Source organism: Staurois parvus, unplaced genomic scaffold (assembly GCF_062004578.1).
Source record: "Staurois parvus isolate SC_StPar_1 unplaced genomic scaffold, SC_StPar_1.0 ptg000188l, whole genome shotgun sequence".
NCBI classification, from domain to species: domain Eukaryota; kingdom Metazoa; phylum Chordata; class Amphibia; order Anura; family Ranidae; genus Staurois; species Staurois parvus.
The window spans coordinates 551,975-576,674 of NW_028317984.1; the positions used below are offsets into that span (position 1 = coordinate 551,975).

Genomic DNA, 24,700 nt, shown 5'->3' on the forward strand with positions numbered 1-24,700 from the left:
TAAGGCCAATGTGGTGCCAATATTTAAAAGGGGTCAAACTCCTTACCAAGTAATTATAGACCTGTTAGTTTAACTTCTATAGTTGGGAAGATACTGGAGAGTTTAATAAAAGACCACATAGATGAGTTCTTGCTGGAAAAAAATATTTTAAGCAACAGACAGCATGGATTCATGAAAGACAGAAGTTGTCAAACAAATCTGATTTCTTTTTATGAGGAGGTGAGCAAAACCTTGGACAGAGGGATGGCGGTGGACGTGATATACTTGGATTTTGCAAAAGCGTTTGACACAGTTCCCCACACACTGCTAATGTGTAAGGTAAAGTCTACGGGCTTGGAAAAATCCATATGTAAATAGATAGAAAACTGGCTAAAAGATCGTATTCAGAGAGTAGTGGTTAATGATTCATACTCTGAACGGTCTAGGGTTGTTAGTGGTGTACCCCAAGGTTCAGTGTTGGGACCCTTACTTTTTAATATATTTATAAACGATATAGGGTCTGGGATTAAAAATACTGCTTCAGTTTTTGCAGATGACACCAAGCTGTGCAGTGGAATAACGTGTTTACAGGATGTCTCCAATTTACAAGCCGACCTCAATGTACTGCTTAATTGGGCAACTTTGTTGCAAATGAGGTTTAATGTTGATAAATGTAAGATTATGCACTTGGGGGCTAAGAATATGCATGCATCATACATACTAGGGGGAGTAGAACTGGGGGAATCAATGGTGGAGAAGGATCTGGGAGTTCTGGTAGATCACAAGCTTGATAATGGCATGTAATGCCAAGCTGCGGTTTATAAAGCGAGCAAAATCCTCTCTTGTATTAAAAGAGGTATAGACTCCAGAGAGAGAGAGATATCATTTTACCCCTGTACAAATCATTAGTAAGACCTCATCTGGAATATGCAGTTCAGTTTTGGGCACCAATTCACAAAAAGAACATTGGGGAACTGAAGAAAGTGCAGAGAAGGGCAACTAAATTGATATGAGGCATGGAGGAGATCAGCTATGAGGAAAGATTAGAGCAGCGGTTCTCAACCTGGGGGTCGCAACCCCTTTGGGGGTCGAACGACCATTTCCCAGGGGTCGCCTAAGACCATCGGAAAACACATATTTCCGATGGTCTTAGGAACCGAGACACCGCTCCCGTCTCCGGCGATGTGTGGGCGGGATGATATGCTGCCCCTGTCACCACCTCCTCGCCGCTGATTGGCCACCGGAACTGTAGCTCAGGAGAGGCACACAGGCGGCCAATCACCGGCGAGGAGGTGGAGCTTGGAGAGGAGGAGCCGAGCGGCAGCGCGCGGAGATCGAAGAAGATCGAGGGAGCTGCAGGAACGAGTGAAGAGAGAGGCCAGAGAAGGAAGACAGCTGATAGGTAAGTGCAAATTTTGCTGCTGCAGCCAGGTATGCAGGCTGTAGATGGGAGAGGGAGAGAGCGAGCCCAGGCTGGAGCAGGGGTCAGCAAGGTAAGTATCATTGGTGTCAGTGGGAGGAATAGTGCCCCATCATTTGTGTCACTAATACCAACAATGGGGCACTATTCCTCCCCCCACTGACACCAACGATGGGGCACTATTCCTCCCCCCACTGACACCAACGATGGGGCACTATTCCTCCCCCCACTGACACCAACGATGGGGCACTATTCCTCCCCCCACTGACACCAACGATGGGGCACTATTCCTCCCCCCACTGACACCAACGATGGGGCACTATTCCTCCCACTGACGCCAATGATGGGGCACTATTCCTCCCACTGACGCCAATGATGGGGCACTATTCCTCCCACTGACGCCAATGATGGGGCACTATTCCTCCCACTGACGCCAATGATGGGGCACTATTCCTCCCACTGACGCCAATGATGGGGCACTATTCCTCCCACTGACGCCAATGATGGGGCACTATTCCTCCCACTGACGCCAATGATGGGGCACTATTCCTCCCACTGACGCCAATGATGGGGCACTATTCCTCCCACTGACACCAATGATGGGGCACTATTCCTCCCACTGACACCAATGATGGGGCACTATTCCTCCCACTGATACCAATGATGGGGCACTATTCCTCCCACTGATACCAATGATGGGGCACTATTCCCCCCACTGATACCAATGATGGGGCACTATTCCCCCCACTGACACCAATGATGGGGCACTATTCCTCCCACTGACACCATTGATGGGGCACTATTCCTCCCACTGACACTAATGATGGGGCACTATTCCTCCCACTGACACCAATGATGGGACACTATTCCTCCCACTGACACCAATGATGGGGCACTATTCCTCCCACTGACACCAAGGATGGGGCACTATTCCTCCCACTGACACCAACGATGGGGCACTATTCCTCCCACTGACACCAACGATGGGGCACTATTCCTCCCACTGACACCAACGATGGGGAACTATTCCTCCCACTGATACCAACGATGGGGCACTATTCCTCCCACTGATACCAACGATGGGGCACTATTCCTCCCACTGACACCAACGATGGGGCACTATTCCTCCCACTGATACCAACGATGGGACACTATTCATCCCACTGACATCAGTGATGGGGCGCTAGTCCTCCCACTGCAAAATTACAGTTATGAAGTAGCAACAAAAATAATTTTATGGTTGGGGGTCACCACAACATGAGGAACTGTATTAAGGGGTCGCGGCATTAGAAAGGTTGAGAACCACTGGATTAGAGGAACTGAATTTATTCTCTCTTGAGAAGCAAAACAACAGCACTCTGCATGCCACCCATGTGATAGGAGATGGGAGAGAATGCAGAACAGTGCTCTGTGAGCTTACAGCCTGCCTTCTCCCCCGTGGATTCCAGCTGGGATGCTGCAGCTTGAGTAAGTTTCTGGAAGGGCTCTAGCAGGGAACAGAGCTGAGGTATGCTGCGAGGGGGACAGAGATGCTGGGCACAGATGTATATTTCTCAAAAACAAAGCACACCAAATAAAAACCCAGAAAAGTAGTCTACCTCCACCCTTGAAGGTTAAAGATAATAATAAAAAACTTTTCTTAAAAAAGTCCAAAATCTCAAAACACACCCCACTTTTAAAAACAAATATTCAATAAACAAATGTTCAATAAAGTCTCTTTTATTCTTCTTTTCCACGAAAAAATCCTTTTTCTCAACACCCGTACATTCTGATGCCCATATACCTCAAAAAGAAAAAACTTAACATAGTGTCATACCTTTTTAGAAATCGAAACACACGTGCCCTTAACAGTGCACCATGCACTACTTGTGAAAACACTCAAGCAAACGAGGAAAAAAAAAAAAAAAAAAAGAAAATATATATATATATATTAACTCTCTATGTGAATATCAGCCTATATTATTAATATAGGTATCCGTGTCACCAAATCTATGACCAGTGTGACAAATACAAATCACATCCACTATGTGAGTCTGTGACACTTATGACACTGCAACTTCGTGACACCACACTTGCAATAAGTGATCAAACACACATCCCCAACCAAAACCGTGATCTCCAACTCCTTGTGTAAGATGGATAATTACCCTCTATAACCACAGACAGGGCTAGATATAGATCTCCTTAGCTGTAGAAATCCATCCAATATTAGGTCCAATAAAGTATTATATCTTCCATTCTCCTCATAAGAAAATCCAAGTTACATATGGTAGATTCAAATAAATGACAGACTTTATTCAACAACTTACATTGCAGTAAGAGTAAAACAGCTTCTCCTCATCAAGGTGTACAAGCAGACAAGCTAGGGAACACAGCTTCTCCTCATCAAGGTGTACATGCAGACAAGCTAGGGAACACTGGCCACATGTTCCCACTTCCAAGATGGCCGCGATCGCACTTCCTGTCAATGTTAATGCGTCTGACGTCACATGTTCCTGACGCGTTTCGTCACTTCCGGTGACTTTTTCAAAAAGTCACCGGAAGTGACGAAACGCGTCAGGAACACGTGACGTCAGACGCATTAACATTGACAGGAAGTGCGATCGCGGCCATCTTGGAAGTGGGAACATGTGGCCAGTGTTCCCTAGCTTGTCTGCATGTACACCTTGATGAGGAGAAGCTGTGTTCCCTAGCTTGTCTGCTTGTACACCTTGATGAGGAGAAGCTGTTTTACTCTTACTGCAATGTAAGTTGTTGAATAAAGTCTGTCATTTATTTGAATCTACCATATGTAACTTGGATTTTCTTATGAGGAGAATGGAAGATATAATACTTTATTGGACCTAATATTGGATGGATTTCTACAGCTAAGGAGATCTATATCTAGCCCTGTCTGTGGTTATAGAGGGTAATTATCCATCTTACACAAGGAGTTGGAGATCACGGTTTTGGTTGGGGATGTGTGTTTGATCACTTATTGCAAGTGTGGTGTCACGAAGTTGCAGTGTCATAAGTGTCACAGACTCACATAGTGGATGTGATTTGTATTTGTCACACTGGTCATAGATTTGGTGACACGGATACCTATATTAATAATATAGGCTGATATTCACATAGAGAGTTAATATATATATTTTTTCTTTTTTTTTTTTTTTTTTTTTTTTCCTCGTTTGCTTGAGTGTTTTCACAAGTAGTGCATGGTGCACTGTTAAGGGCACGTGTGTTTCGATTTCTAAAAAGGTATGACACTATGTTAAGTTTTTTCTTTTTGAGGTATATGGGCATCAGAATGTACGGGTGTTGAGAAAAAGGATTTTTTCGTGGAAAAGAAGAATAAAAGAGACTTTATTGGGCACAGATGTAGCTAATCCACTGGCAGTATGTGAAGGGCAGAACAGAGTGGTGGTATGTGATCAGGGGGACATGGATGATGGACAGAAATGGTAAAGACATGGATGGTGGACAGAGATGCGGCTAACAGAATTGGGGACAGAGATGCGGGTAACAGAATTGGGGACAGTGATGATGGGGACAGAATGGCGGACAGTGATGCTGGAGACAGAATGGCGGACAGTGATGGTGGGGACAGAATGGCAGACAGTGATGGTGGGGACAGAATGGCGGACAGTGATGGTGGGGACAGAATGGCAGACAGTGATGGTGGGGACAGAATGGCGGACAGTGATGAGGGGAACAGAATGGTGGACAGTGATGGTGGGGACAGAATGGTTGACAGTGATGGTGGGGACAGAATGGTGGACAGTGATGGTGGGGACAGAATGGTGGACAGTGATGGTGGGGACAGAATGGTGGACAGTGATGGTAGGGACAGAATTGTGGACAGTGATGGTGGGGACAGAATTGTGGACAGTGATGGTGGGGACAGAATGGTGGACAGTGATGTTGGGGACAGAATGGCGGACAGTGATGTTGGGGACAGAATGGCGGACAGTGATGGTGGGGACAGAATGGCGGACAGTGATGGTGGGGACAGAATGGTGGACAGTGATGTTGGGGACAGAATGGTGGACAGTGATGTTGGGGATAGAATGGTGGACAGTGGTGGTGGGGAGAGAATGGCGGACAGTGATGGTGGGGACAGAATGGCGGACAGTGATGGTGGGGACAGAATGATGACACAGGATGTGAAGTCAGTCTGTGCATAACAGATGTGCATGGAAATTGATGTCAACGTACATGAAAAGTGAGATAAACTGAGGAGAAACTAAAGTAAACTGATGTCTCTGCACAACTTTCCCATCAGTTTTCATGCTCTTATGATGTGAACAAGCCCTAAGTTACGTTAAGAACCATTAAGACTCATATGCAACCCTGCTAGCCTAGAACTAAAGATTTGAAAGTGACTGGAGAGAAGCGCCTTAGTACTAAACAATTGTAAAGCTGCTATGCACGAATGAGGTACCAATAACCCCTAGAAGACCTTACTAAACATAAAATAAAGTGCAGCGCTAAACATATATAGATAATGACATGTATTCAATCAGTTCGATCAATAAAAAGTCCTCCTCAATTAGGTGACAGAGATTAGGTGCTCAAGTATGCAGGTGACTTAGGTATTCAGGTGACTTGGTTCAGGTATCCGTGCACGAAAGTGATAAAGCAATGCGCACTCACCAGACCCGCATAAAATATGCGCCTTTGTGTATAAATGATCCAGATGTCATCCGATACTGGGTGGTCATCCCTCAGCTGTGTATGAGGCTGATGATCCTCTCCACTTAGGGGTCCCCCTGGTGTTGGACGTTAAAGGATCTGGTCTGGGTCCCTCCGGTGTATCCAGGAGCAGGTCTGCAAATTAGAGTGCTCCCCCTCCTTGCTGTTCCTTCACATGTGTGTTTCTCTGTGCTCACCAATAGGTGAGCACAGAGAAACACACATGTGAAGGAACAGCAAGGAGGGGGAGCACTCTAATTTGCAGACCTGCTCCTGGATACACCGGAGGGACCCAGACCAGATCCTTTAACGTCCAACACCAGGGGGACCCCTAAGTGGAGAGGATCATCAGCCTCATACACAGCTGAGGGAGGACCACCCAGTATCGGATGACATCTGGATCATTTATACACAAAGGCGCATATTTTATGCGGGTCTGGTGAGTGCGCATTGCTTTATCACTTTCGTGCATGGATACCTGAACCAAGTCACCTGAATACCTAAGTCACCTGCATACTTGAGCACCTAATCTCTGTCACCTAATTGAGGAGGACTTTTTATTGATCGAACTGATTGAATACATGTCATTATCTATATATGTTAAGCGCTGCACTTTATTTTATGTTTAGAACTAAAGATTACTTTAATGTAATATTACACTTGGTGACTGTGACAGAGGAAGGAGCAGCAGGGAATAGCTGGGAGGGTGAATATCAGCGGATTGGTGAGGCAGTTTTACACTGATGTCTCTCTATTGAGCTTTTATCGAGCTTTTTAAGCTTCCAGCGAGACTGAAGCTTGATTAAGAATGATAAAAGCTTCTATAAAGTGAACCTGTATCTTGTCCATGCTTGCCAAAATAACAGGTTCACTTTTCTGTAGTGGCCTTTAAAGCATTTACTTACCCTACACTTACCCTACGTTTTAATCTACTGCAAGAGCATAAATATATGTAACATTCTTTCTGCTTCCCCACAATAAATATCTCAGTGCCTGTGTGGGCCATTCTCTGTACATACTGCCCACTCCTCCTTCACACTTCTCTCCTGCAAATACTGCCTGCTGTCATATCCTCCACACTCCTCCTTCACTCTTCTCTCCTGCAAATACTGCCTGCTGTCATATCCTCTACACTCCTCCTTCACACTTCTCTCCTGTAGATACTGCCTGCTTTCATATCATCCACACACACTCCTCCTGCAAATACTGCCTGCTGTCATATCCTCCACACTCCTCCTGCAGATACTGCCTGCTGTCATATCCTCCACACTCCTCCTGCAAATACTGCCTGCTGTCATATCTTCCACACACACTCCTCCTGCAAATACTGCCTGCTGTCATATCTTCCACACACACTCCTCCTGAAGATACTGCCTGCTGTCTTATCCTCCACACTCCTCCTGCAGATACTGCCTGCTGTCTTATCCTCCACACTCCTCCTGCAGATACTGCCTGCTGTCTTATCCTCCACACTCCTCCTGCAGATACTGCCTGCTGTCTTATCCTCCACACTCCTGCAAATACTGCCTGCTGTCATATCCTCCACACTCCTTCTGAAAATACTGCCTGCTGTCATATCCTCCACACTCCTCCTGCAAATACTGCCTGCTGTCATATCCTCCACACACACTCCTCCTGCAGATACTGCCTGCTGTCATATCCTCCACACTCCTGCAGATACTGCCTGCTGTCATATCCTCCACACACACTCCTTCTGCAAATACTGCCTGCTGTCATACTTTACCACCCTAGTTTGACTTTATACTGCCCTAGCCTGACACTACACTGTCCTTGACTGACATTATATTGATCTCAGTTTTGTATTGTGTGGGGAGGAGGCACTCTGCTGCCTGTGCCCAGACTGTGTGGTGTGCAGGGATGGGAGAAGTAGCTGTGCCGCTGTCCTCTGTCCTGCAAACAGTGACCCCTGTCCTCTGCCCTGTCAGCAGTGACCCCTGATATTTTTACTGCACCCCCACATCAGAAATGCTAGATCTAGCCCTGAGTCATACCCTCCACACTCCTCTTTAGACTACACTGCTGTCTATCATACTTGTACTGTCCCTCACTCTTACAAATGCTTCCCCTGTCATACCTTCTGCACTCATCTTCTGTTCATACTCCCTACTGTCAAACACTCCACACTCCTGACTCTATCCGCACATGCTTCCCCTTGTCATACCTTCTGTACACCTCTTCTGTATATAGTGCCTGCTTGTCATACCCTCCTCTCCAACAAATAATGCCTTTATTTACCTCTTGTACTGCCCTAGGCACTCCCCACTCTTCTCCTGCACACACTACCTGCTGTCATGCCCCCTGCACTCCTCTCCTGCGCACGCTACCTGCTGTCATGCCCCCTGCACTCTTCTCCTGTGCACGCTACCTGCTGTCATGCCCCCTGCACTCCTCCCCTGCACACGCTACCTGCTGTCATGCCCCCTGCACTCCTCCCCTGCGCACGCTACCTGCTGTCATGACCCCTGCACTCCTCCCCTGCGCACGCTACCTGCTGTCATGCCCCCTGCACTCCTCCCCTGCGCAAGCTACCTGCTGTCATGCCCCCTGCACTCTTCTCCTGTGCACGCTACCTGCTGTCATGCCCCCTGCACTCTTCTCCTGCGCACGCTACCTGCTGTCATGCCCCCTGCACTCCTCCCCTGCGCACGCTACCTGCTGTCATGCCCCCTGCACTCTTTTCCTGCGCACGCTACCTGCTGTCATGTCCCCTGCACTCTTCTCCTGCGCACGCTACCTGCTCTCATGCCCCCTGCACTCTTCTGCGCACGCTACCTGCTGTCATGCCCCCTGCACTCCTCCCCTGCGCACGCTACCTGCTGTCATGCCCCCTGCACTCCTCCCCTGCACACGCTACCTGCTCTCATGCCCCCTGCACTCTTCTCCTGTGCACGCTACCTGCTGTCATGCCCCCTGCACTCTTCTCCTGCGCACGCTACCTGCTCTCATGCCCCCTGCACTCCTCCCCTGCGCACGCTACCTGCTCTCATGCCCCCTGCACTCCTCCCCTGCGCACGCTACCTGCTGTCATGCCCCCTGCTTTCTTCTCCTGCACACGCTACCTGCTGTCATGCCCCCTGCACTCTTCTCCTGCGCACGCTACCTGCTCTCATGCCCCCTGCACTCTTCTCCTGCGCACGCTACCTGCTCTCATGCCCCCTGCACTCTTCTCCTGCGCACGCTACCTGCTCTCATGCCCCCTGCACTCCTCCCCTGCGCACGCTACCTGCTCTCATGCCCCCTGCACTCCTCCCCTGCGCACGCTACCTGCTGTCATGCCCCCTGCTTTCTTCTCCTGCGCACGCTACCTGCTGTCATGCCCCCTGCACTCTTCTCCTGCGCACGCTACCTGCTCTCATGCCCCCTGCACTCTTCTCCTGCGCACGCTACCTGCTCTCATGCCCCCTGCACTCTTCTCCTGCGCACGCTACCTGCTCTCATGCCCCCTGCACTCTTCTCCTGCGCACGCTACCTGCTCTCATGCCCCCTGCACTCCTCCCCTGCGCACGCTACCTGCTGTCATGCCCCCTGCACTCTTCTCCTGCGCACGCTACCTGCTCTCATGCCCCCTGCACTCTTCTCCTGCGCACGCTACCTGCTCTCATGCCCCCTGCACTCCTCCCCTGCGCACGCTACCTGCTCTCATGCCCCCTGCACTCCTCCCCTGCGCACGCTACCTGCTGTCATGCCCCCTGCTTTCTTCTCCTGCGCACGCTACCTGCTGTCATGCCCCCTGCACTCTTCTCCTGCGCACGCTACCTGCTGTCATGCCCCCTGCACTCTTCTCCTGCGCACGCTACCTGCTGTCATGCCCCCTGCACTCCTCCCCTGCGCACGCTACCTGCTGTCATGCCCCCTGCACTCTTCTCCTGCGCACGCTACCTGCTGTCATGCCCCCTGCACTCTTCTCCTGCGCACGCTACCTGCTGTCATGCCCCCTGCACTCTTCTCCTGCGCACGCTACCTGCTGTCATGCCCCCTGCACTCTTCTCCTGCGCACGCTACCTGCTGTCATGCCCCCTGCACTCCTCCCCTGCGCACGCTACCTGCTGTCATGCCCCCTGCACTCCTCCCCTGCGCACGCTACCTGCTCTCATGCCCCCTGCACTCTTCTCCTGCGCACGCTACCTGCTCTCATGCCCCCTGCACTCTTCTCCTGCGCACGCTACCTGCTGTCATGCCCCCTGCACTCCTCCCCTGCGCACGCTACCTGCTGTCATGCCCCCTGCACTCCTCCCCTGCGCACGCTACCTACTGTCATGCCCCCTGCACTCCTCCCCTGCGCACGCTACCTACTGTCATGCCCCCTGCACTCCTCCCCTGCGCACGCTACCTGCTGTCATACCCCCTGCACTCCTCTCCTGTACACACTACCCACATGGAAGAAAAATATATTTTAAATATATTTAAAAAATATTCTTACCAAATATATTGACATATACAGTATTTGAAATGCTACAATTATGTTAAAAAAAATCTGAAGAATATATTTAAAAAATATATATATTTTTAAAAATATATTTTTTAAAAATATATTCTTCAGATTTTTTTTAACATATAAAAAAGTCATTTTAACATATATTTTTATATATATATATTTGTAAATGCATTCCAAAAATGTAGATTTTTAAAGACATACAGTATATATATATATATATATATATATTGAAATATATTTTGAAATGTATTGAATATAGCCAAAATTGTAGCATTTCAAATATATGTCAATATATTTGGGAAGAATATTTTTGAAATATATTTCAGATATATTTGTCTTCCATATGGGTACCTACTGTTATACCCCCTGCACTCCTCTTCTGCACACACTACCTACTGCCATACTCCCTGAATTACATATGCTGCCTGCTAAGACACTTCTTTTGCATTGTTTGTAATAGTGTATCCCCAGTTTTGGAGTGGGCCCTTTGCTAGTGTAAAATAAACATACTACACTAAAATCACACACTTTTTACTAAGATGTAAGTTTATACATTCACATGTCACTCAACGACTTCCTTAACAGGGAATAAATTATTAATTATGAGAATAAAATAAACTAGCTGATTGTGTGGATTGTGGAATATTCATAAAAAGTGTATTCTGTATATGAACTGCAGTCACCAGTAAATGTACTTTGCTATTAAATGAGTACATTTCAGTTATTTCTCAGGGGTAGAAACAGTTTTGTTGCCTCCAGACACAGAATATTCAAAGCAGTTAAGTGGGAAAGCGAGTTTTTCTAGATGGGGTGAGAAAGTAATAGGCTAATGTTAATATGTATGTAATTAAGCAGCTGTCTGTGTTTGGATATATTATTTATTCTTTTTTACATTTATATACAGGATTAAATAACTTTTACTTCCCATTGTGACTTGTCTGATTGCATTGTAAAGGCTCATGGAGATAGGCGTTACTTTCCTGCATTTGACATGTCTTTCAAACACACACCAAACACAGGTTATCAGATTCCCATTTACCCAAAGAGGAAATTGATCTCTGGAAGTTGTGCCAAGAAAAAAGCAGTCAAAGGGCAAGAAACTAGTCACCAGTATTACCTGTAGTGTCCCTGATCATTTCCCCAATAATGACTGTGTCTCTGTATAGGGGAGTACATCTTCGTAGAGACAGTGTTTTGCTTCCTCATTTCAGAACCTTCATGAAGAACTGATAGGACATATCGTGTGGAGACACTGTGTACATGCTCAGTTTGGTGTGTATTGCTAGAGAGGTGTTTTTGTTTTCTTGGGAGAGTGCATGTGATCAGCACAGGGCCAATCAGCACTGTCCAGACAGAGGGCCAGGGGTCCTGCATCCTCCTAGAGCAAAATGAAAACTCCTCCTACAAGCTTTAAGTCAGAAGTCTGCTATAACTGCTGATGAGAAAAGGTATTTAGCAGTTTATATTTTTTTAAATAATTGCATTTCCATGTTCTGTGTACTGTGGGAGACCAGATATAGTGAATGCAGGGTCCTGGGTTTAGTAACACTTTAAAGTGTTTTTTAACCCAAAAATGAGATGTAATGTAACACAGTTTATCAATTCTTAAATTTGTTGGCAGCATTATTTTTTTAGCCTTTTTTCCATTAACTGGTGATCTGCCCAGTATCACATTTTCTGTATGTGGCTTCGTTCACACTAGCCAATGCTCTGAAAAGCCATCCATAGTGGATAGCTTTTCAGAGTGCAGCTTGCTGCCACATGTTCAGGAGGCAATCCTGCCACCTCTTGAATGCCTGTTGTTTTTGGCGATTGCCAATTCATACAGGAGGTGCTGCAATGTGGAGCCAGGTCATTGACTTGGAGGGCTGCATTTGACAGGCAGTGATGCATTAAATTACCTGAAAACATTGCAGCTGTGGCATGTAAACAGCTTCCTTTGACTATATTTTAAATTTTAAGTGGGTGGCCAGGAGATAGTAAAAACATTGACCTCAGCCAATCCCCAACAGAAGGCTTGGCAAGGGGCTGGGCCAACCTTAAAAGTTTTGGAGCCAGCTCAGAAGCAGGAGAGGGTGCACGTGGAAGATGGAGAAGTGAGCCTGAGATGCAGAAGGCTGGAAGGGGCTCACTTCCAAGCAGAGGGATCTTGAAGGGAAGAAAGCTGTGAACTTCACTGGCCCCCTATGAGAAGAACACCTGGTGGCAGGGAAGGAACGGCCCAGCTGATAGGCCTGGTAGCAGCAACCTACTCAACAGCAGCACAGGAGAAGGACTCAGTGAGTACTCCTACACCCCCTGGGCCAGAAAGGTGATAGAGCATTTGGATGGGGAACTTGACTAGCTCTACACTCGGGACTGTTACATTTACCTTGCCTGGGGATTCCTCCAGACAAGCTGGATAAAGAACAGGATTTATCTGGGGTCTGGGTTGATACACTAGGAGAGGCTGGAGAGCTCTGCTAGAAGAGGATTTCTGTGTAAAGACTTGTAATATATTTCAGGAAGTTTTGTCCTTTGTTACCAGTACCCTTGGGCATCCCATACACTGCTTACCTTACCCTTGGGCATCCCGTACACTGCTTACCTTACCCTTGGGCATCCCGTACACTGCTTACCTTACCCTTGGGCATCCCGTACACTGCTTACCTTACCCTTGGGCATCCCGTACACTGCTTACCTTACCCTTGGGCATCCCGTACACTGCTTACCTTACTCTTGGGCATCCCATACACTGCTTACCTTACCCTTGGGCATCCCATACACTGCTTACCCTATCCAAGTTCTATATACCCAATAAAACTTCATAACAAAGCCCAGGGAATGGTTTTCTGTCTCCTGAAGCTAGCCTGAATGGAAAATGTGTGATGCCTGGTTGTGCAGGACTATAGGGGGACCCAATTCTTCAGCAACTCCTAAGGGGGTGGTGCTACAGGTAGGGGCTCGTAATTCCAGGATTTTCCTATAATAACCTGCCTGCTGTTAACCCTAACAACTGAGCCAAGTAAGTAACACTGTTATTGCTATTGTCTGTAGCAACCATGCCGGGCGCGCTTAAAGATCTCCCTGCTGCTCAACAGGTGGCTGGTGAGAATGACTGTGTGCTTTAATTACCCTGCAAAACGTCAGAACCATGTGCTTTGCTGTTACTACTGACATTGCCTGGAGCAACTGGGATGGCCCTCATCCGTCTGTTTTTGGCAGATCGGATTGGATGTCTGTTTCCACCCGCAATCCATAGAGGAGAATGGAGGTTCTGATCGGGTCTGCCTGAAAAATGGACAAGTTGACCCGATCAGAACATCTGTGTGAAAGGGGCCTTAGAAAACTATGCAAAAAATTCATACCTAAACTTCAGCTTTAATAAGTTTAGTTTGAGGTTCAATAATCTAATAGTGTTACAATACATAGGTAAATTAGAATATATGTTTTCAGACATCCACTGACATTTACTGGTCCTCATTTAATAAGAGAAAGAATGTACAAAGTGCAGTAATTCATACCATGCAGTCTGCACTCATCTCTCAATGCTATCATTTCTCAAAGCTGCAAAAGTGTGATTGGCTTCTATATAACAAAGCATTGTTTTTGGACTACTAAACCTTTTTTATTCTCAGTTTATAATATTTTAATCCTAAAGAGCATTCTAAAGATTTCAATACATAGAAGCTTGTCAGTTACATGAACCAACAGAATAAGATGAGGTCATAAATACAGAACCATGACCGGAAATAAAGTATAGTAAATATCTCCATTTAACCACAACTATTTTTATCATATGGTATGTATGGGCTTGTGTCTGAGATGGCAAGGAGAGAAGGGGGTGCCGAACTACAATGTTTATATCTTTTTTTAAATGTTCCTGTGTCCTTGCCCAAACTCAAAAAAGCCTATAAAAAAGGTACCAGGGGAATCTAATGGGGCCCCCTACTGACCCCAGGCCCTCGGGCAGCGCCCGAGTTTCCAAATGGTCAGTCCGCCCCTGTTTCTTATCATTCCTGGCAACCTCATAACACCAGGAAATTACATATTAAAGTATTCTCCTGAACATATGTTCAGATGCAGTGGTGTTGCTAGGAAAGTAATGAGGTGTCCTACTTGCTGTATACACTACACACATATGTCACAGTCCTTGTACCTACAAAATATCCTTTAACCACTTCAAGTCTGGACAATTTCACCCCCTTCCTGTCCAGGCCAATTTTCAGCTTTCAGTGCTATCACATTTTGAATGCAAATAGCACGGTCATGCAATACTGTACCCATATGAATGTTTTAGCATTTTTTTGAGACAGATAAAACTTTATTTTGGTGGTATTTATACACCACTGGGATTTTTATGCTATATAAATGAAAAAGTCCAAACATTTTGAAAAAAAGTGTTTTTATTATACAATTTTGTAAATAAATAATCTTTCTTCATAAATCTTGGCCGAACTGTATTCAGCTATCTTTTTAGTAAGAAAAAAAAAACCCAGATTAGTTTATAACCAAAAATTATGATTTTTTAAAAATATTTTTTACATTTTTATTTTATTTTTTTATATTAGTATTAGTTTTTTTTTTAACATACTGTCACCCTAGAGACACTGTACTACTTGTGGGGGATTTTTTTTTTTTACAATGATTGCTTTTACACCCATTACGGCTGTAAAAGGCAATCATTTCTCCTTCTCTCTGGCTGCATTCTTGCAGCCATTGAGAAATACTGTGAAATCTGTGATTGGTCACAGCTTGTCACATGGTACAAGGCTGTTGTGAATAGCCTTGTACCATGTGACCTCTGTGATCATTCACAGATTTCACACGTAGTAAGCAATGATGTCAGGAAGTGACATCTTGCTTACTACTCTGCATGTGATCACTGATTGGCCAATCAGTGATCACATGATCGGGATCTCACACAGAGGTCCCATACTGAGCGGTGCCGTACACTCCCAGAGAGCATGCACAGACAGTGAATGTGGAGGCTGTTTATAAATGGCCACTCTCTCCTGCACTGCTCCCATTTGGCCTTTTATGAACATGGGCTGGATGGGAAGTGGTTAATTACACTAACAAAGCTCAACACAATCATTTAAAAAAAAACAAAAAACTTCAGGACCACCTGCCCGCATTGTACTGCAGACAAGCAGCTCCTACGGGCACAGAGATGTATCTGTACGTTGCTGGCCTCTTCTTCTTCCACACTACCCCACCCACCGACTCCTGTTGTGACTAGACACAGCGGGATTTTGTCAGCAGGTCCCGGTCAGTTATTCATGGTTGGGACCTGCTGATGGACTGTGTCCAATCATAGCCCAGAGGGAACAATCCCTTTGTTTCTTTGTAGAGGGAGGGAACAAAAAGATTTTTTTCTAAAAAACAGCACATAATACACACATTAACACTTATTAACCACTTGCCCTCCTGAGGATTCCCCCCTCCCCTTCCTGACCAGGCCGTTTTTTGCGTTATGGTGCTGCGTTACTTTAACTGACAATTGCGCAGTCATGCAATGCCGCACCCAGATGAAATTTATGTCCTTTTTTCCCCACAAATTGAGCTTTCTTTTGGTGGTATTTGATCGTTTCTGCATTTTTTATTTTCTTTATAAGCAAATAAAGACTGACAATTGTGAGAAAAAAACAATATTTTGGACTTTTTGCTTTTAAACATGTCCAGTAAAAAAATGTAAAAAATCAAATTTCGTCATAAATTGAGGCCAAAATATATTCTGCTACATATGTCTTTGCTACATATATGTCTTTGCTACAAAAAAATCCCAAAACGTGTAATTTAATTGGTTTACGTGAAAATTACACTGTTTACAAATGACGGTATATATATACTGGGATTTTTTTTTTCCCTACTATTAATGGCGGCGATCAGCAAATTTTAGCGGGACTGCGGCGGGCATTCTGACACGGGGGGGAAACTAACTTGGTGTCACTGACATCCCTCATGACACCAGTACAGTGATCAGTGCTAGAAAACACTGCTGACATTGTACTAATGACACTGGAATGGGTTAATGTGAAGGGCGATCGAAGGGTTAACTGTATGCTGGGAGTGTTTTATTAGGGGGCGGGGGGGTGGACTTCACTGTAAGCACACTGATTGGGATGGCTGTGTACAGCACAGCCATTCCGAGCAGTGTACCCAAGCTGACAGGGAGGAAGACTATAAACAAAACAGTCTTCCTCCCTGTCAGTGATTGTCAGTAATCATTGGATGCCGATGGGTAATCACGAGCCGGGACCTGGTGATTGATATTTGCGGCCGCTAATGGTGGTGTGGGCGGCTTGCACGCGCCCCTACCCAGAGATGCAAAATCACGTATATATACTTGATTTTGCGCACCCGTGCCGTCAAGTAGCAGTGTATCTGCTATACGGCGTCCAGTAAGCGGTTAAGCACACACTTAACCCCTTGAATACCTCTTCCCAGCCTGTGTCATTAGTACAGGGACAGTGTATAGTATTATCACTGATTACTGTATTGGTGTCACTGATGATGTTAGTGTCAGTGACTTAGTTCCCACCCGATGTCAGTTAGTATCAGATTGATCAATGCACTTATCACAGTCTCACTGTAAGTCGCTGGTCACCTCCATTACTGGTATGAAAAAAAATAATAATTCCTATATATATTATAGTTTGTAAGCACCATAAGTTTCACACAAACCAATCAATATACACTTAGTGGCATTTTTTATACCAAAGACGTGTAGCAGAATACATTTTGTCCTAAATTCATGAAGAAATTAGATTTTTTTTAAAAAAATTAAATTGGATGTTTTATAGCAGAAAGTAATTTTTTTTCCCTAAATTTTTGGTCTTTTTGCCTTTATATCACAATTAAAAAAAACCCAGTGGTGATCAAATGCCACCAAAAGAAAGCTCTATTTGTGTGAAAACAATTATGTAAATTTCATTTGGGTACAGCATTGCATGACCATGACATTTATGAAGAAATTAGATTTTTAAAACTAATTTTATTGTATACGTTTTATAATAGAAAGTAAAAAATATAGTTTTTTTTTTTTATTTGCTCTTTTTTCATTTATATAATAAAAATAAAAAAACCCAGTTCTGATCAAATACCACCAAAACAAAGCTCTATTTATGTGAAAAAATTATATAAATTTCCTTTTGGGCACAGAGTAGTTTGACCATGCAATTATCAGTTAAAGAAGCGTAGTGCTAAATAGCAAAAAAATGGCCAGGTCAGCCCTGCTGCTTTCTGACACTTCCAGGAGTGTCAGATAGCATGTCCCCACTTGGTGCCATGGTTCCTCCCATCAGTCTCTATGTTACTTCAAGACTCAGTGTGAAACCACAGCACCCAGCAGGGAACACGTTATCTGACATACCTTGCAGCAGTTTTACTATTACTATTTACTTTTGCTATTAAAGGTCAAAGCAACAGGTTTACAATTATGGTTGTCAGCACCTCAGACTACTTGCTGCCATCTATTCTTTAAGAAAATTTTGATTGCTGGGCTGTACCATCCAGTTACAGCACTAAACATAAATCAGACTTTAAGGTGTTTACAACAAAGCATTTTCATTTAATTTTCAGAACATTTAACATGGTTGCAGACAAAAAGGGTCAGCATGAAAACAAAACCTTAAATCACATGTGCTTAGGGTATCATGATCTCAGCCTTCGAGCTGTGTTTTTATTTTTATATATATATATATATAAAAAAAAAATATATATATACTGTATATAGATGTATCTACGGTATATATATATATATATATATATATATATACTGTATTTAGTAATTTGCTACAGATAATAAAATTGAAAATCTATTTTAAATATAATTCAAGGGGTGGTTAATTGTACTGAACTTAGTGCCTTTATTTTATTAGATCCCATGGAATGGTCCTCGGGTAACGTTCAGAAGTGGATTCTATGGACAGAACACCAGTATCGCCTTCCACAAGTGGGTCGTAGCTTTCAGGATCTAACTGGAAGAGACTTGTGTGCCCTAAATGAAGACGGTTTCCGAGACAGGTCTCCACTATGTGGGGATGTCTTGTATGCTCACCTGGACATATGGAAGTCAGGTAAAACAATAACAGTGGAAATCATATGTGACATTTATGATTAACTCTAGAAAGCATTTAACCTATCTTAAAGTGTATGTAAATCCACACAGTGAACTTCTCTTAATTAACATTTGGTCTGTTAACCCCTTTTTGAAGGCAATACAGAGGGCAGGTGGGTGGTTGGAGCCTGGGGGGTCCATTGGTAACTCCAGAATTGTGCCCAAGCTGTCAATAGCAGCTCATGGTGAACTTCTGATGATCAGGAGCTGGTAGGATGGGCTCCCAATAACTCTAGAACTATGTGGTCACAGTGCCACATGATTGGGAGCTCCTCCTACCTGCCTTCATCACAGTCTCTGTATAACACTGACTTCTGGTTAAAGCAATACTAAAAGGTTGTTTTTTTTTGTACAAAACATATCATACTTACCTGCTCTGTGTAGTGGTTTTGCACAGAGCAGCATGGATCCTCCTCTTTTCGGGTCCCCATCAGGCTCTCCTGGCTCCTCCTTTCTATTGGGTGACCCCATAGCAAGCAGCTTGCTATGGGGGCACCTGACTGGCTGTGATTGACAGCAGCGGGAGCCAATGTCTCCCGCTTACTGTCTCAGCCAATGAAGAGGCAGAGACCTGGGACAGCCGAGGCTGTCGTGCACATTGCTGGATCTCGATGGGGCTCAGGTAAGTATTGAGGGGGTTGGGGGCACTGCTGTACACAGAAGGTTTTTTACCTTCATGCATAGAATACATGAAGGTAAAAACCCTTGAGCCTTTGCAACCACTTTAAATGTACCAGTGAAAGTGTTCTGCTGATCATTTCAGATGTTCAAAGCTGCTTTATGTTCAGTGTGCACTTCCTGAGCTATCACAAGTAGACAAATTCGCTCTCATAGTTCTTATCTTAGACTACAGAATATTCATTGTCTATGTTGTAGAGATAGGAATGTGCCAGTGTTTGGGTTAAAGGCTCAAGATTTTTTAGCTTCATGCATTGAATAAAAAAACTTCTGTTTGCAGCAGCTCCCCACAGCCCCCTAATACCTATCTGAGCCTGCTCTCAATCCAGCGATGTGCACAAGAGCCTTGGCTGTCCCAGGTCACTTGAGCAGGCTCACTCCTGAACCGCTGCTCTGAGTGTCCATTTACACACAGGAACGGCGCAGCCCCACTCCCGTCCTCTACTCAATGACTCACTAGCTGTGATTGACATAGAAGGAGCCAATGAGGAGGGAGAGACCAGGGACAGCCAAGGCTCTGCACATCGCTGGATTAGGATCAGGCTCAGGTAGGTATTCGGGGGAGCTGCAAACACAGAAGGTTTTTTTTTTATAATAGAATGCGTGAAGGTAAAAATCTTTAGCCTTTAACTACCCAAACACTGCAACATTCCTATCTCTACACCATAGACAATGTATATTCTTTAGTCCACGATAAGAACTATGGTTCTAAGCTGCTTGATGTGGAGGCACTTGGCAGGAGGAGGGGCCAGGACTGCCAGCGGGGGGACCAGAGAGGAGGATCTCCAGGGACTAATATGAATTTACAATATATACAGTGGGGATCGAAAGTTTGGGCACCCCAGCTAAACATTTGTATTAATGTGCATAAAGAAGCCAAGGAAAGATGGAAAAATCTCCAAAAGGCATCAAATTACAGATTAGACATTCTTATAATATGTCAACAAAAGTTAGATTTTATTTCCATCATTTACACTTTCAAAATAACAGAAAACAAAAAATGACGTCTGCAAAAGTTTGGGCACCCTGCAGAGTTAATATCTTGTACTGCCCCCTTTGGCAAGTATCACAGCTTGTAAACGCTTTTTGTAGCCAGCCAAGAGTCTTTCAATTCTTGTTTGAGGTATCTTTGCCCATTCTTCCTTACAAAAGTCTTCCAGTTCTTTGAGATTTCTGGGCTGTCTGTCATGCACTGCTCTTTTAAGGTCTATCCATAGATTTGCAATTATGTTGAGGTCAGGAGATTGTGAAGGCCATGGCAAAACCTTCAGTTTACGCCTCTTGATGTAATCCCCCGTGGATTTCGAGGTGTGTTTAGGATCATTATCCATTTGTATAAGCCATCCTCTCTTTAACTTCAGCTTTTTCACAGATGGTATCAAGTTACCATCCAAAATTTGCTGAAATTTTATTGAATCCATTTTTCCTGTGCCACTGGCTGCAACACAACCCCAAAGCATGATTGATCCAACCCCATGCTTAACAGTTGGACAGAGGTTCTTTTCATTAAATTCTGTGCCCCTTCTTCTCCAAACGTACCTTTGCTCATTCCGGCCAAAAAGTTCAATTTTAACCTCATCGGTCCACAGAACTTGTTTCCAAAATGCATCAGGCTTGTCTATATGTTCATTTGCAAAGTTCAAACGATGATTTTTGTGGTGAGGACGTAGAAGGGGTTTTCTTCTGATGACTCTTCCTTGAAGACCATATTTGTACAAGTATCTCTTTATAGTGGAATAGTGTACCACAACTCCAGTGTCTGCCAGATCTTTCTGGAGGGATCGTGCAGTCAAACATGGGTTTTGAATTGTTTTTCTCACAATCCTGCGAGCTGTTCTGTCTGATATTTTTCTTGGTCTTCCAGATCTTGCTTTAACTTCCACTGCTCCTGATGACTGCCATTTTTTAATTACATTCCGAACAGAGGATATTGACATCTGAAAACGCTTTGCTATCTTCTTATAGCCTTCTCCAGCTTTGTGAGCGTCAACTATTTTCAGTTTCAGTTTTCTAGACAACTGCTTAGAAGAACCCATGGTGCTGATTGTTGGGGCAAGGTCAGATGAGTCTGGGCATTTAAAACCTTTGAGATTAACATCACCTGGTCTTCCCAGACGATGATTGAGAACAATCCATGACACTGGCAGGTCTCAGCTTGGCAAAGGGGGCAGTGCATGCTATAAATTCTGCAGGGTGCCCAAACTTTTGCAGACGCCATTTTTTTGTTTTCTGTTATTTTGAAAGTGTAAATGATGGAAATAAAATATAACTTTTGTTGACATATTATAAGAATGTCTAATCTGTAATTTGATGCCTTTTGGAGATTTTTCCATCTTTCCTTGGCTTCTTTATGCACATTAATACAAATTTTTAGCTGGGGTGCCCAAACTTTCGATCCCCACTGTATATACAGTATATGTGAAGTGCTGCATAAATTGTTGGTGCTACATAACTACTTATATACTTAATAGGATCTGCAGGAAATGCAAAGCAGGGTTTCTCTGTTTAAAACCACTGTACATAGCATGACAGTATGACACGTTTGTTATTTTAAAAAAAATCCGCCTTTACAATCACAATAAAGTATTAAACCCTCAGCAGTTTTTATTTGCACACATTGAGCACAATAAAATAAACATTTCCCAGTAAATTGTATGTTAAAATTCTTAGCCCACTTTTCAACCTGCAGTTTACAATGCTTTTCAAAGCTGCTGACTCCTGCTCTGTCAGTGCTGCTTTCCTGAACTTCTGGTCTACAAAGAAAAGAATTAACAGTGAACAGTAAAGTCTTATGTCAGTTGGTTAGCTTGGATAAGGGAGAAGGGAGGAGCAGTGGAGTGATTTGCCATCCTAGCATATACGGCTGTGTGCGAATATTGATGCATGCAGGAAAGAGCTGTGCCTCTCTACAGTTTGTGCAAGGATGACTCCATAGGATGCTGCAAAAAAAAAGAAGCCACCCTGAAATAGGAAACCTAGGGCAGTGGTCATGGCACCAGCTTCCAGGAACATAGTCAAGGAATAAAAAATAAAGACGCTGCATACTAAATAAGTGATTACATCAGCTGTCAAAAGTTCTTAAAAAATGACGGTTTGATATCAATTTAACATAACAAGGGCAAGGCAATGATATTGATGCTACTAAGATTAAACCTAAATCAACCATTTATTGGATCATCAAGAACTTCAAGGAGAAAGGTTCAATTGTTGTGAAGAAGGCTTCAGGGCGCCCAAGAAAGTCCAGCAAGCGCCAGGACCATCTCTTAAAGTTGATTCAGCTGCGGGATCAGGGCACCACCAGTGCAGAGCTTGCTCAGGAATGGCAGCCGGCAGGTGTGAGTGCATCTGCAAAGACTTTTGGAGGATGGCCTGGTGTTAAGAAGGGCAGCAAAAAAGCCACTTCTCTCCAAGAAAAACATTAGGGACACACTGATATTCTGCAAAAAGTACAGGGATTGGACTGCTGAGGACTGGAGTAAAGTCATTTTCTCTGATAAATCCCCTTTCTGATTGTTTGGGACATCCAGAAAAAACCTTGTCCAGAGAAGGAAAGGTGAACACTACCACCAGTCCTGTGTCATGCCAACAGTGAAGCATACTGAGACCATTCATGTGTGGGGCTGCTTCTCAGTGAAGGGAGTGGACTGACTCACAATTTTGCCTAAGAACACAGCCATGAATAAAGAATAGTGCAAAAACATCCTCCAAGAGCAACTTCTCCCAACCATCCAAGAATGGTTTGGTGACCAACAATGCATTTTCCAGCATGATGGAGCACCTTGCCAAAAGTCAAAAGTGATAACTAAGTGGCTTGGGGAAAAAAACAATGACATTTTGAGTCCATGGCCAGGAAACTCCCCAGACCTTAATCCCATTGAGAACTTGTGGTCAATCCTGAAGAGACAGGTGAACAACCCCCCCCCCCCCACAAATCTGACAAACTCCAAGCATTAATTATGCAAGAAAGGATATGGCTGCCATCAGTCAGGATGTGGCCCAGAAGTTGATTGACAGCATGCCAGGGTGAATTGCAGAGGTCTTGAAAAAGAAGGATCAATACTGCAAATATTGACTCTTTGCATAAACTTAATATAATTGTCAATAAAAGTCTTACTTATGAAAAGGCTACACTTATGAAATGCTTGTAACTATACTTCAGTATACTATAGTAACATCTGAAAAAAATGAAAAACAGCAGACTTTGTGAAAATTAATATTTGTGTCATTCTCAAAACTTTTGACCAGGGCTGTACAACAGGATTTAGGAGCTAAGTACATGTCTGTAAGACCAACAAATAGTTGTATGTACTTGCAGGGCCTTTACAGGGATAACACATGAGTTTCCGCATGTATTATAGAGATGTACTGCATAGGTTTTTTTACTGTTATTTTGCCCTGACTTATACTTTAGTGCTGTTTTTGTCTCTGCAGCAGCTTGGATGAAAGAGAAGACAGGATCCAGTGATATGAGATACTGTGGTAAGAGAGATAACGTCTACCACCTATGTTACACTGAGCACTTAGCAGCAGTTCCTACCATTTGAATAATTCTCCAAAACCTTAGGGGTTGTGAACACATCTAATATAGTTCAGTAATGTACACCACTGATATTTAAAAGGTCAAACACTGGTTGGATGAGCCTATTAGCATCTCACATCTCTTCTTGAAGCCTGGAGGGGAGAGCTCTCATTTTTCTAGGTTCTGTTGTGACCTATCATAGAGTCTCACCTTTCCTGCTACAACAGGGGTGTAGCTGTATTCCCCATAATATTACATACATTAAAAAGTCATCAGGGAGTGTGTGATTCCACCATAATTGCCCAGACAGGTGTGCATACCTGAAAATGTATGTCTAGAGATATGACCATTTTTGTCCCCTGGGAAAAACATTGTAAATTGATTGAACTTTCTTATTATTTTAGCTTATATAATACAGTGCAGTTAGATTTAGCAGGGTTTTCGAGTGGACTGAAGACTTGTCTTGTAATTCTATGCTGTGCAATGTCTCTCTCTTTTAAACAATTGATCAACCTCACTGGCAGAGGTGGGTCAAAGACACAAACACACTGATGCACACACTTAATTAGTGAGAACAGGGGCGGACTGACAACTCATGGGGCCCCCGGGCACCAAGGGATCATGGGGCCCCTGTGTCCTCACCCACACTCAAAAAAGCCTATGAAAAGGTACCAGGGGCATCTCATGGTTCCCCCTACTGATACCGGGCCCTCGGGCAGTGCCCGAGTTCCCAAATGGTCAGTCCGCCCCTGAGTGAGAAACATAGTAGTGCCTTCTTTAAACAAAAGGTATGTTCATGTAAAGGTAGTACAGATAAAGCCTATTAATTGCTTTATCACAGATCGGGGCACAGGGATAGGGGAACTACGCACA

The 24,700-nt window shown here is 44.3% G+C and overlaps 1 protein-coding gene across 2 annotated transcripts in view; it reads left to right on the forward strand.

Moving 5' to 3' along the window:
- Positions 1-24,700, forward strand: part of SPDEF (SAM pointed domain containing ETS transcription factor) — a 45,477-nt gene that overhangs the window by 11,860 nt on the left and 8,917 nt on the right. For both annotated transcript variants that reach the window (XM_089677564.1, XM_089677563.1), the window contains exons 3-4: positions 18,392-18,589; positions 23,740-23,787. In XM_089677564.1, the coding sequence (XP_089533690.1) occupies positions 18,392-18,589; positions 23,740-23,787 (246 nt within the window). The remainder of the gene's footprint in view (positions 1-18,391; positions 18,590-23,739; positions 23,788-24,700) is intronic.